The 13,346-nt window shown below is 37.9% G+C and overlaps 1 protein-coding gene across 5 annotated transcripts in view; it reads left to right on the forward strand.

Moving 5' to 3' along the window:
• Window positions 1-13,346, forward strand: part of SERPINI1 (serpin family I member 1) — a 123,678-nt gene that overhangs the window by 87,920 nt on the left and 22,412 nt on the right. For all 5 annotated transcript variants that reach the window (XM_087933398.1, XM_087933397.1, XM_026705805.2 and 2 more), the window contains 2 exons: window positions 1,196-1,390; window positions 4,767-4,971. In XM_087933398.1, coding sequence (XP_087789524.1) covers window positions 1,196-1,390; window positions 4,767-4,971 — 400 coding nt within the window. The remainder of the gene's footprint in view (window positions 1-1,195; window positions 1,391-4,766; window positions 4,972-13,346) is intronic.

Raw genomic sequence — 13,346 nt, forward strand, 5'->3', positions numbered from 1 at the left:
CCTTTTTCTCTTACAAGCAATGCTCAGAATGAGAAGCTAAGCCATTGGCATTCATTTGTTAAGGCCAGCAGGAGCCTTTCAAATTCTCTTGTGTCACCCATTTCCTTCTGGTTTCACTCTTGATCATTGGAAAGGGAATACAGGAAGGTTACAAAGTCTGTCCCATGTTCCATCTTTCAGTTATCCTAGCAGTTAATCCAGTTTGTATTCACTGACACTTTGCTTCTCCAAAGCTGTAATTAGATTTAGTTGATTAAGTTAGTAAAACTTTCATGTCAGTGTTTTGGGACAGAAAGCCAGTGAAGTGTATCAATTGATTGAATATTCAATCAGTATTGAATCCATATGGGTACTGAGTGTTCAGTCAAGAATACAAGTTCATATCTACATTTAGCTAGTAGGTAGTTAGGAAAGGAAGGGAGGGAGGGTATTGGCCAGTTACTACCATACCCCAACCAATTTAACAAAGATATGGTTGAATGGTGAAAACTGGAAGATGAAATATAGATGCATGTCATTTGAGCTCTGGAGGAAAAGTGTGATATAAATTTAGAATGAATTAATCATGCTTAAATGGTGTAGGTTGCCTATGCTCAAAACTTGTTGACTTCCTTGCCCAAGTAGCAGTTTAAAGTGGGCATTTTTTAAATCTAGAAATTGTTTTAATTATTTGCTTGCCTAAAGTGGAGATTCTCAGTCATCCAGGGCATAGTTGTCCTAAAAGTGCATCTTTGGGACAACCATAACCTGGATGACTGAGAATCTCTATAGACTTTAAGCTATATAATTTGGGATAAACATCCTTTGAATGGTGTGGGAGTAGGAATGGATTCCCAGAGGGAAATTTGTTTGCAGACTACAGGAACCATTTGCACTCCTCAGGTGACCCTGAGGACACAGATAAACCTCCAAGTGCTTCAACAACCCCATAAAAGGATGCAAACGACCAGCTGTCTGAAAGGAATATAAATCCTTCCATTCCCCACTATCCTGTCAGTGCTGAAGAAGCTTCTTGGTTAAAAAGGGAAATGTCTTCAAAAGAAAAAAAAAACCAAGAAAGTCCAGTTGCCTCCTGCAAAAGCACCTTGGCTTGTTTGTTTGTTTGGTTTCATGGAGCAAATTGGTTTAGTTTTTATTCTCAATTCTCGTTGGGATCTCCTGATTGATGTGCTTCTTCTCCTTTTTCATCTGACAGATATGATCAAAGATTTTGTCTCAGCAAGGGATTTCAGTGCTCTCACTCACTTGGCTATTGTCAATGCAATCTACTTTAAGGGAAACTGGAAGTCTCAGTTCAGACCAGAGAACACAAGAACCTTCTCCTTTACGAAGGATGATGAAAGTGAAGTACAAATTCCCATGATGTATCAGCAAGGAGAATTTTATTATGGTAAGGAACAAAAATGCTCATTTTCTTTCTAGCCTTCTTCTAACCTAAATTAAATATTTCTTTATAAATTCTATACAACATATTTTGTTTCTCCGATCTGGTGCCAAATAACAGCGTGTCAACAGTATCTCTTAAATAAAGTATTCATTATAATGCCCCCCAAAAAACTTCCATGAAGTTCAGTAATTGCTGGCTCTGATACCTGTTTTTAATCTATGGATTATAGTACAGGTAGTTCTTAACTTATGACTGTAATTGAGCCCAGAATTTTGAGTGTCATAGTGGTTGTTAAACAGGACATCCTATCCCCATTTTTACAATCTATTTGCAGTGGTTGTTAAATGAACACTGTGGTCATTAAATGTCATTAGTCATTTAATAAACCCATTTTTCCCAGTGGGTGATTTTTGCCAGAAACCAGAAACAAATGCTGAAAACCAACCCTAAACTTCTCAAAATCATGGTCACATAACCACAGGACTCTACAAATGGATGGAAATGCAAGCCAGTTGACATCGAAACTTCTAAATCAGATCATAAGTAGCTCCGGAAAGGGTAATCATAACTATGAACTTAGCAATTAGTCATTAAGTGAGGACTACCTGTAATTTGATTCTCACTTTTCCAACAAAACAAACAGCAACTTCTATTTTAATTCTTCACTTATGATAGTACAGTGCTACCTTGGTATTCATCATTAATTGGTTTCAGGAGATCCAATGAATACTGAAAATGATGAGTACCGAATAGATTTTTCCCATAAGGAATAATATAGTGAGTCACAAGCGGTGGACACTGACAAATTCTAGCTTTGCTTTGAAATAAATGATGAGTACGGGCACAAAATTTTCCCATCAAAAAGGTGTTAAGTACTAAATTGATGACTTTCAAACTAGTTGAGTACTAATTGCACCAATTTTTTCATGGTTTTTTAAATAAAATTTTATTTGGGTTTTCACAAAAGAAAAGAAAAATAAAACAACTTTTTTTTAGCAAACAGCATGGTTCCAGGTTTTCACATCTCCATACAGATATAATCTCAATTACATATTCATCTTTCATATTCAATTTCATATCTTATCACTACTTTAGATATTCTCGATTGATTTTTCTCAAATATTTCCCTCAGGCTTATTTTATAGCTTTCTCGTTCATTTCTAAATCTATTTCATTTCCTTTTCAAAATTTTCATATCTTCATAATAATTATACTTATACTTTTATCTGTCCTGTTACAATTTCATAGCATATTCTTATTTCATCATTTCCCCAAAAATTCCTCCACATTTCAAACATTACAAAACAAGATTTCCCCTTTGGTTGCCAATTGGAGTGTATCACCTTCACATCTTATAATTAGTTCCCTTTCAAATACCATTAAACATTCAACTTTTAAATTGTCCCCTTAAACAGTTATCACATTCAGCTCCTAATAACTATATTATAACATATATCCCTTTTTAGTCAGATTCCGCATGGTACTTTTTTCCATGTTTATGAAGCCTCAAAACCCTACAAAAATATTGCTTACTGCAAGTAAATTTTGTGACATTCAATGTCTGTTGGAGCTGAAATCCTTGTGTTGAAGAAGAATTCCCTATTTCCTGCACCCTCTTGCATCAATCATGTCATACCCGTTTTCCCTCTAAAGTTCTAATGCTTTGGGCTATTACTCCTTGTTACAAGACAGGGGGGAAAAGAACTTAAAACATTGTTGAATATTTCACAGCTGCAAAGGGCATGTTCTCTCCTTGTTTGGAGTAGGCTTGACAGTTGAAAGGTAACTCCAAATTCACTTTTGATGATATACCATATGGTTCCCATATATACAACCCTAAATTAATAGCTGGTTTAGGAGGCTCTTGACTGTCCAGTGACTCCAATTCAGCCCTGTAGATTATTCACATTATCTTGGATGTCTGTTTATAATCCAGCCAATGTAGAGCAATAATTCTAAGCAATCTCTCATCCTGGATTAGCGAGAGCCAAATCCGTTTGGTTTCAGAAATGGGCTTCTATTTTTCATCTACATATCATTTTAAAATTCAAATTGCTTTGAGGCACAAAAGGAAATGTTATAGCTGGATTTGGACATGAGATGCTTTTCTTCATTACCTGAAGCCAAACTTGTTATAAACTAGTTGTCTTTTTATGATTTGAAACAGCCATTTGAAGTCAGCTAGCAAACCATTGTTTGCACTAAGTGTTTCTTGACTAATGCCTGAATGTTTAGATTTGAGGGATGAACTCACCAAAGTTATAGAGTTCAATTTATAGAGAAAGAAAAGTCGGCAAAAAATAATTTCCATGCTTTCTCTCCTGTGCATTTGAAACTTCAAACTACAGTGCACATTCATGATTTTGCATTCAGTTAAGATCCAGCTTTCATGTTTAAACATATGTCAGGCTCAAAATCAAGAAGGACATATGGCAATTCTTCCAAGCTGAGATCTTTATTATTTAACACCTATAGACAAAATCTTGCCAGGAAGTATTCCACTATCTGCATCTACAATACACTTTGTAAATTGTTCAACCTCTTTCTCCCACACAAAATATCTAGACTGAATTGCCTCTTACTCCTCTGGAGATGCTGGAAATCATTGCACAGACACAAACAGCATAGGATTTACCTCCTCTGAGGTCCATTAAGCCTTATCTAGTTCTCAGGAGAAGGCCAGTGGTCTGTGGAGAATCTTGTAACATAGATAGATAATTTGCTTACTCTAGCTGTTTACAAGTGATTCTGGCTGTTTGTGCCTGACAAGAATATACCCACTCCCTCCTAAGAATCCACCTCCTTACTGCATTTCATGACACCTATAATGGTAAACAGTGGTGTCAAACTTAATTTCATTGAGGGCTGCATCAGGGTTGTGTTTAACCTCAGGGGGCTGGGGTGGGTGTGGCAGGGGTAGGCATGGTCAGCTTCAGATCATTTGTGTGAGACGAGCCTGTGGTGGCCGGAGTGCTCTGCCAGCAAAAACAGGCTCCTGATCTCCATTTTCAGCTGAGACAGCCTTCTGCAGCCCTCTGCCAGGGAAAATGGAACTCAGGTGGGCTGCATGCATCCCCCTGGGCCACATTTTTGGCCGCAACAGCCTCCTGCAGCCTTCCCCAAGCTCCATTTTTTTCTGGCAGAGGCACAGCGGGCCATTCCTTCACTGTTTCCAGGGCAGCCACATGGGCCAGATCAGAGCACTGAGTTTGACACCCCAGGTCTATTAGGTACATCCCAAAGCAAAGCCAACTAAAAACATGACAATGTTCTATTTTATCTTTTTTCTTTTCCACAAAAAAATGGAGCCATATTCTCCATCGGGATGAAAAAGTCCAATTAACTCTTTTGGGTTTTGGTTTTTTTTTTTCCTTTTTAGGGGAATTCAGTGATGGATCCAATGAAGCAGGAGGCATCTATCAAGTCTTGGAAATACCTTATGAGGGTGATGAGTTCAGCATGATGATCGTTCTCTCCAGGCAGGAAGTACCACTAGCCGCACTGGAGCCTTTGGTCAAAGCCCAGCTGATTGAGGAATGGGCAACCTCTGTGAAGAAACAAAAAGTTGAGGTGTATCTGCCAAGGTGGGAATCCACTTCTTCTTATGGTAGAAAGAGGAGAACCAGTTAGTTCCGGCTAGTAGGGAAGGTGTAAAAGAGAACAGAGAAAAAGAGAACGAGGTAGAAATGTCTGATCCATTAAGGGAACAATCTTTTGAAAGCCAGGGCTATAATAGATATTTGGTAAGAATCACATTGAGTGAGGTGATGGTATAAAATTGATGCTTTTATCATAGATGTCTCTGAGGACAGGATTTCCTATGTTTCTTGGAGTTCAGTGATGGATTTGGTGGATTAGATTAATTGGAGAAGAGTGTGAGAGAATATTTTGTTAAACCTGTTCCAAGACTTATTGTGCGGTGTGGTGGTTTTCTTGCCATTAAAAGGAAAGAACATAAGCTTCTGATGTTCCAGTGTGGTCAGTATTTACTGTTCTGAAATATTGTGGCTGTGCAGCCTTCATAAGATAGATTTAACTCAGTTCCTCATGTGTAAAATGGAAACGTTATTCAGTGGAGAGTAGATGTGAGTATATATATGAGTATATATTTTCTACTAAAAATACTTGAAGGAGCTAATAAAAATAATGAACGCATGAGTAAAGCAACTTAATAGTTTGCAATGCATGTAATAACTCACTGGACAAGAAACACATTAATGAAATGTGTTCACAAAATAGAAGTCATTCTTTAGAGATTGATTTTTTTCCCCACCTCCTCCTCTGAGTTCTGTTTTCCATAGCTGAGATGGAATCTGACAGGGATCTACAGTACTGTCCAGTGGAAGCTTTCACATTTTCTATCCACATCCTTTGATTTGATAGGGTGGAAAGAATAAAGTTAAAAAATAAGAGGCTGAACAGAACAGTCTAACATAATCTGTTTTCAAAAATGCATGGTTTGGGAAAGCCCTATACGATTCAACAAGAACGACCCAAAGAGATTCCATTTGTTTAAATGTGGTTGGTGGGATGGATCAACTTAAGACTACTGTACATCAGGCTGAATGGTCCCTTGAATCTTTAAAGGAGTTTTGAGGCTCATGTAAACAGAAGAAGGAGCTTTGCTTTAAGGTTTTTGAAACAAGCAGTTGAAGACAGCTTTACATCCCCATGAAACACACCTCCTCTTCTATAGTCAGGGCTGTCCTGATGTATGTTGCTCTTGCTTTTCAGTTTCCTCTGCAGAATATTTTCAGGCTGGATATGAAAATATGCTTTTACTTTAAGGCATTCAGATATTCTTGCTTTCCCCAGCCAGAAATTAGGTTATATCTCCTCTGTGTTCATTTTCCTCCATGAATAACATTTTAAGATGCCTTTCTCCTAAACTTGTGTCCACTTAGCAACCTCTGTTCCTGTGCTGACATAGCTGGGAATTCTGATAATTTCACCCCAAGCACACCTGAACAATCTGACTTTGAAGAGACAGCTCTAAAATATTACACTTCTTAATGCATTCTCCCATTCCATGTATATATCTTTGCATTTCATCCAACTTTCTTTAAAGTGGTTATGTTCATTTGAACAGTGTTTTCTCAATCTCAGCATCTTTGCGGTATGCGGACTTCAGTCCCCAGAATTTACCATCCAATATGTTGGCTAGGGAATTCTGGGAGTTGAAGTCCACACATCTGTTAAGGTTAGGAAACACTGTGCTAGAGAGACCTGATGACTGTCTATGCTTTTTAAAAAATTATTGACAATGTGTAAAGGAATAAGTGGTGCCCTACACTGGTTTTATTTTTCTGTGTATCTACTAAGTTGCTTAATTTATTAATTTTATTTAAGGCTTAATGCCAGTTTGGGCAAACCTATTAAATACCTTAATGCTGCAAATGAGAAATAGGCCCTGTAACAGAATACAGAATACCATAATTGGAAAGGACCTTAGAGGTCCAACCTCAAGCAGGAGAACCTATGCCAGATATGTCAAACACACGTCCCACAGGCCAGATCCAGTCTGCGGTAGGCCCAGAATTGTCCCACAGGGCTATTTCAGAGATGGCAAGGAACCAGCTCAGGCCATCCCAGCCCTGGCCACCCCCACCCAGTTGGCCACGACGTCCAGGCCATGCCCACTCCAGCCCCCCCAAGGGCAAACAAAATCCTGATATGGTCTGCAATGGGATCATGTTTGACATCCCTGCCTTATACCATTTCAGACAAATTGTAGTTCAATCTCTTCTTAAAAACCTCCAATGATGGAGCATCCGCCACTTCTGAAGGCAAGCTGTTCCACTAATATATTCTACTATCTTTTGTATGTATACTCCTCTATCTTTGGAATATACAAAGCATGCTATCAGATGAGTTTAATTTTCTTCATTATGAGCTATTCTAATGAAACCTTGCTTGAAAAGGCATTCCATTTTGAAGGTTATTGAATGCTAACATGTTTCATTTAAATTCTAATTAGAATGCCTCCTTGTGTCTTAATTTATCAAGTTTTTGAAACAATGCATATCTCTTTCAAATAAACACCCTCATGTTTTATACTCCATGGTAACACAGTATGATTGAGTTAATGGTACTTAAGAGGCAAGGATATTTATATGAAAATTCATCAGATCGTTGTTTCAGTTGGTTGCCAACAGGTATGACTTTATTCTGTTTTTCTGGGTTACAAACCCTTTAGATTCAAAGGAAGTAATCTGATTTGGAGCATGTTTAGGCCCAGATGTAGCTCCAACTGTGGAAGTTTCTTAAAGCAGCTGCAACTTTTTTCCTAGGCTCACATCTGCCCTTTGGATCTGCGCTTCAAATCTAATTTCTCCCTTCTAATCCAAAATAGTGCACACCTGATCTGAACCAATCTGATCTGTTTTGTTCTTATCACTGTTCTTATCAAAGGGGAATCACAAGATTTCAAAATATTTTTTTTAGCATGCATTATTTGGAGTAAGACAAGTAACTTTTGTACTATTGTATGACAAATAGACCTCTTTTTTCCTCCACTGAAATTCTTCTGAGAGATTCAAATATATTTGAAATTCTTCTGTGGGATTCAAATATATTTGGAAAGCTGACGAATATTTTCTATTTAACGGACTCTACTATTTGTACAATAGCAAATATTACAATATGCTCCTTTTATTTAGGGTGCTTGATTATATTCCCTCTTTATTGGCATTTTTCTATATCCCACCTGGGAAGATGGGAACTATGAGCGCTCTCATTAGGCTATTTTCCATTAACAGCTTCCCTTGGGTTTATTCTCTAAATATTTTTTAACTTTTACAAACATTTTTTAGTGCTATACTATGCCTTTATGCGTTTGCTACTGTGGCATAAATTATTATCTTTTGGAAGATAATAATCCATTTAATTCAGGAATATAACCTAGTTTTAACCTCTGAAGCCCTGGAATCAAATAGCTTGGCTATAGTTAGCACCAGTGATGGCATTCCAAAATTCCAAAATTTTTACTACCGGTTCTGTGTGCGTGGCTTGGTGCATGTGGCGTGGTTTGGTAGGCGTGGCAGGGGAAGGACACTGCAAAATCCCCATTTCCTCCCCATCCCACTAACCTGCTTTCCACCTCCGTTCTCCTGTGCAGGGCAACAAAAGAAGACCCAGCCAATCAGCTGGGACTCGGGAGGCAGAGAAGAAATGGGGCTGGGCCCAGTCAGAGGTAGTATTCCAAGCTACTCAAAATTTCCGCTACCGGTTCTCCGAACTATTCAAAATTTCCACTACCAGTTCTCCAAACTACTCAAAATTTCCACTACCAGTTCTCCGAACTACTCAAAATTTCCGCTACCGGTTCTCCGAACTACTCAAAATTTCCGCTACAGATTCTCCAAACTACTCAAAATTTCCACTACCGGTTCTCCGAACTACTCAAAATTTCCACTACCGGTTCTCCAGAACTGGTCAGAACCTGATGAATACCACCTCTGTTTAGCACCACAGAAAACAAGTTTGTTGGGAGTAGATTTATCCTCTATTTGTTTTAGTTAATATTTCACTTCTCCCACACCCATTTCTCATGCCAGCCACAGAGATGAAATGTTAAGAAAACCCCACATTTATAGGATTTTAGGACTTTGTCTCATCTTGGGAAAAGTAAAAGTTAATTAAACACATAGTAAGCAGGAATATAGATTTCAAAATTAATGTATCATAAACTAAGATAACAGTATTTAACAGTATAAATGAACAATTGCAAGTTAAGCATAAATGGTGAAAAAATTAGAACAAATACAGAGTGTGGAATTTGTGTTCCTTGATAGAATGCTTACTAAATATGGGGAAATGGATGAGATATTTTAAGATGAATAAATCCTGATAAAAATGAATGAAGCATGACTAGATAATTAGTGAACATGGATGGAATACAACAATAAGTGACCAATACAAAAACAACTATACTGAAGTAATATGGTCACATAAAGTCACTGCTATGAGATGGGCGAGAATAAAAATCATTTCAATAAATGAAACAAAAGAATTTTTTATTAAAAAAAAGTGAATTGCAAAACAAATCTATGAAGGAAGAGCAAACGGGTCACAAAGTAAATTATAAATTATATAAAATAAATTATAGATAGCCCTCAACTTACAACCACAATTGAGCCCAAAATTTCCATTGCTAAGCAAGATGGTTAAGTGAATTTTTGCCCCATATTATAACCTTTCTTGCCATAATTGTTAAGTGAACCACTGCAGCTATTAAGTTACTAACATGGTTGTTAAGTGAATCTCGCTTCGCCATCGACTTTGCTTATCAGAAGGTTGTGGGGCCATGGAGGCTCATGTGGTAAGATGCTGAGCCAGTGCACCACTGAGGTTGGCAGCTCGATTCCTATGAGTGAATAAACCACATAGGGACAAGAAAGGAGCAACTGCTGGTTGCCTACCAGCGTTCAAGCATCCCATGGATAAAGATAACATCGCGCCAAAAAAGTCCTTTCACAGAGGCAGCCAGTCACTTCAGTGATCTAACACATGCCATATGCTAAAAAAAAAAAACAAATAAAAATCAGAAGGTTGTAAAAGTGACTCACATGAACCTGGGACACTGCATCATAAATACATACCAGTTGCCAAGGGGCCAAATTTTGACCACATGACCACTGTTGTTAAGTGTGAAAAAGTAGCAAGTATTGATGCAAACTAGATGTAAATTTCTTTTTCTCTTGCTTCTTGTCTTTGAGGGTTTTTTTACTATTACTTCTCACTTCTTTTCTCCATTATGCAAATTTATTACTTGCATAATATTGCTTGTCCTAAAAGGGAGTAACGTAATCGTTGCCTACATTTCAGTGGGGTAACTAGGAAGAGAAAACTGTGTGTTTGAAATACCTAGAAAATGCAATGGCTTTTAAGGATTTGCTTGAGGGAAAGATTAGCAGCTCTTGTTACTGCTAACAAGGAAACAAACTGCACATCTCTTGCAAGACACCACGGCAGCAGTAGAGGGAAAGGTTTCATGGAGAAACTTGGTTACTGTTATTAGTTGGTATGCCTTTTATATTCTTCTGCTAAACTGTGTTTAGAAGACATTTTGGCAAATTAGTTTCATGGTCTGTTTCCTTGCTGGGACAAAATACATTTAAAATGTTGATTGCTTTGGCTCAGAAATAATAATTCAAGAACAAAACCAAGTATAATTTAACAATTCTGCACTCTTTTACTGTTTTTTTTTTCACTTTGCTATTAAGACAAGCAAACTGCAGTTTCAGTTGGACACAGATAGTGTAGACAGAAAATTGGAAATGTGATTAACTCGGTTTGGCTTAGCATTTGAGGCCCTTTTTCAAAAGTTTTAAAAACACTTACTTTATAATTGAATGGTGTTTTTCAGGGGAATTAAAGTTTTAGCTTTCTTTTTTCTAATATTGGACCTGCAAGCCACAAATGACATTTGCCAAATTTGTCTCCCTCACACATACACACACTTTTTAAAAATATACATAGAGATATAACTTAAAATATTTACAAAGTATTTATGCAACCCATTGATAACATTCAGCAGATCTGCTTGCAGTCCTCAGAGAAATTCAAGCTTAAGGCCTGTAATTAATCTCTGGAATTTAATAAGGGAGCAACCATATTGGAGAACTGCTCTCCAAGCTTATATTAGCTGCCTCTTTTGTCCCTATTATGAAAGTAACACTGGTGAGAAATGGCATCAAGTTTATCTGTTCTCAGCTCTGCTTCGCTCATTAATATTTTATGGAAGGCTTTAACAAAGTCTGGTAGGGAAAAAGAATTATCTGGGCATAAAAGCCAGCTCCTAATCTTATATCCTGCTGTAGCATCACAGTCTACTCTGACCGATAGACAAATGCTTGAATGAGGCAAAGGACATATGAAAAGAACCAATTCCTCGGGGAGGGCAGTCATTAAGGTAGGGATGAACCACCAAGCTCTATGAAGACTCTCAAGTTCTACTTTTTAGGTGATGGGATCTTTTCCATCCAGAATTGCTACCAGTCCATGTTAGATTTTCCTGCAATTTTGAGACAGGTAACCCCAAAATTGCAGTGTAGTTTCCCAGATACTTAATTTGGTTAAAGAAAAAAACTCCTACCCATTATAGGAAAATACAGGTCATCCTTGACTTGTAATAATTGGTAATTTCCTTTGCTAAACAAGTGGTTTTTAAACAAGTCACATCTGATTTTTTTTGCCATAGTTCTTAAGTGAATCACAGTTGTTTAGTGAAAGCAGTTAGTAAGCGAATCTAGTTTTCCCCATTGATTTACCTCTTTGGAAGCTGGCTAGATGGGTTACATAACCCCAGGATGCTGCAACTGTCTTAGATATATGCCAGTTGCCAGACAGTGAAATTTTGATCATGTGACTATGGGAATGCTGTAACAGTTGTGTGAGGACCAATCACAAATCACTTCCTTCAATGTCATAATGTCAAACGATCGTTAAACGTATGGTTTTTAAGCCAGGAACTAGTTATACAAACAATTCTAGAGGGCCACTTATGAATGTGAAATAACTACATCACCACTGGTTACAGCTGTTTGCTTCTCCCAAAAATTGTGGTGTTCCTTACCTCCTCAAATGCCCTTGGTTTAAAACAGTGGTTTTTACAATTCTTCATCAGAGATGGTATTCAGCAGGTTCTGACCAGTTCTGGAGTAGTGGAAATTCTGAGTAGTTCGGAGAAATGCCACCTCTGACTGGAGATTTTTACAGTATCCTTCCCCCGCCATGCCCACCAAGCCACGCCCACAGAACCAGTAGTAAAAAAAAAATGAATCCCACCACTGATTCTTCAAACTACAGAACCAGAGCCCCTGATCTAGAGGCAGAGCTCAAGTGATAGAAAATTTACTCACTTTGTTCAGTCCTTTCTATAAGTCAGGCATCATTGGCCCAGTCCTTTGCTATTTCCAGGCTAGCCCCGTAGGTCAGATTTAAGCACTCAGTGGTTATTGCCCAAACATATCTATAGTGGACCGCACCAAAAACGTAATTCTGAATTTCATTGCATCAGAATATTATTGTAGCTACTGACCTGGTAAGGTCACTATTGTGTAATATGTTGCTTTTTAAAAAAAAAAATCTGACAAAATTCACTGGGATATTCTTTTTTTCCTCCCTCAAGTTAAGTGGCAGAATCAACTTTTCAAGCAGAAAATTTGAGGTGACAATAAGAAGGGTTTCTATTTGGATCAAATAAATCTCCTGCATATTGTCTTTTCCTCGATGCTGTAACTGGCAGGCTCCAAGGACATACCAGCCTGTGCCAAAAGTTATTATCTCTCTCCTGAGCACATAACAAAATCGCAAACTGTCATAGAAATCTAAAATGCTTTGTTTTACTGTCACAGCAATTTAGCATGTTTCACAGTTTCAGTTGCACCTTGCAAAGCAATAGAAGGGGAAATAAGATGGGACAAAACTGAACATTGTTCACTATGAGTAGAAAATGGTTGATTTCTCAGGAGGCACCACTCGGTTCCGTAGATGAAGTATTGCCAAACTGTAGTGCAAGAATGTGGGCAACTAGAAAACTGTGTGTATGGGTAGTCTTTCGCTTATGACCACAATTGGAATTAAAATTTCCATTGCTAAGCAAGGCATTCGTTAAGTAAGTTGCACCTGATTTTACCAACTTTTTTTGCCTCCGTTGCTAAGCAAATCACTGCAGTTATGTGAATCGTGCAGTCATTAAGTTAATCTGGCTTCCTCCATTAATTAGATTGTCAGAAACCATCTGGGAAAGTCACAAATGATGATTATGTGCCACATGGACACTGCAACTGCAGAAATACACGCCAGTTGCTGAGCGGCTAAATTTTGATCACATGTCTGTGGGGATGTCTGTAGAAATTCTCAGTCATCCAGGTCATGGTTGTCCCAAAGGTGCTTTTTCAGGAAGCAATTAGACTTTCTTGTTTTTTGTTTTGAAGACATTTCACCTATCATCCAA

The sequence above is a fragment of the Pseudonaja textilis genome, chromosome 4, assembly GCF_049901715.1.
Source record: "Pseudonaja textilis isolate UNSWEBS1 chromosome 4, rPseTex1.2, whole genome shotgun sequence".
In the NCBI taxonomy this organism is placed as follows: Eukaryota; Metazoa; Chordata; class Lepidosauria; order Squamata; family Elapidae; genus Pseudonaja; species Pseudonaja textilis.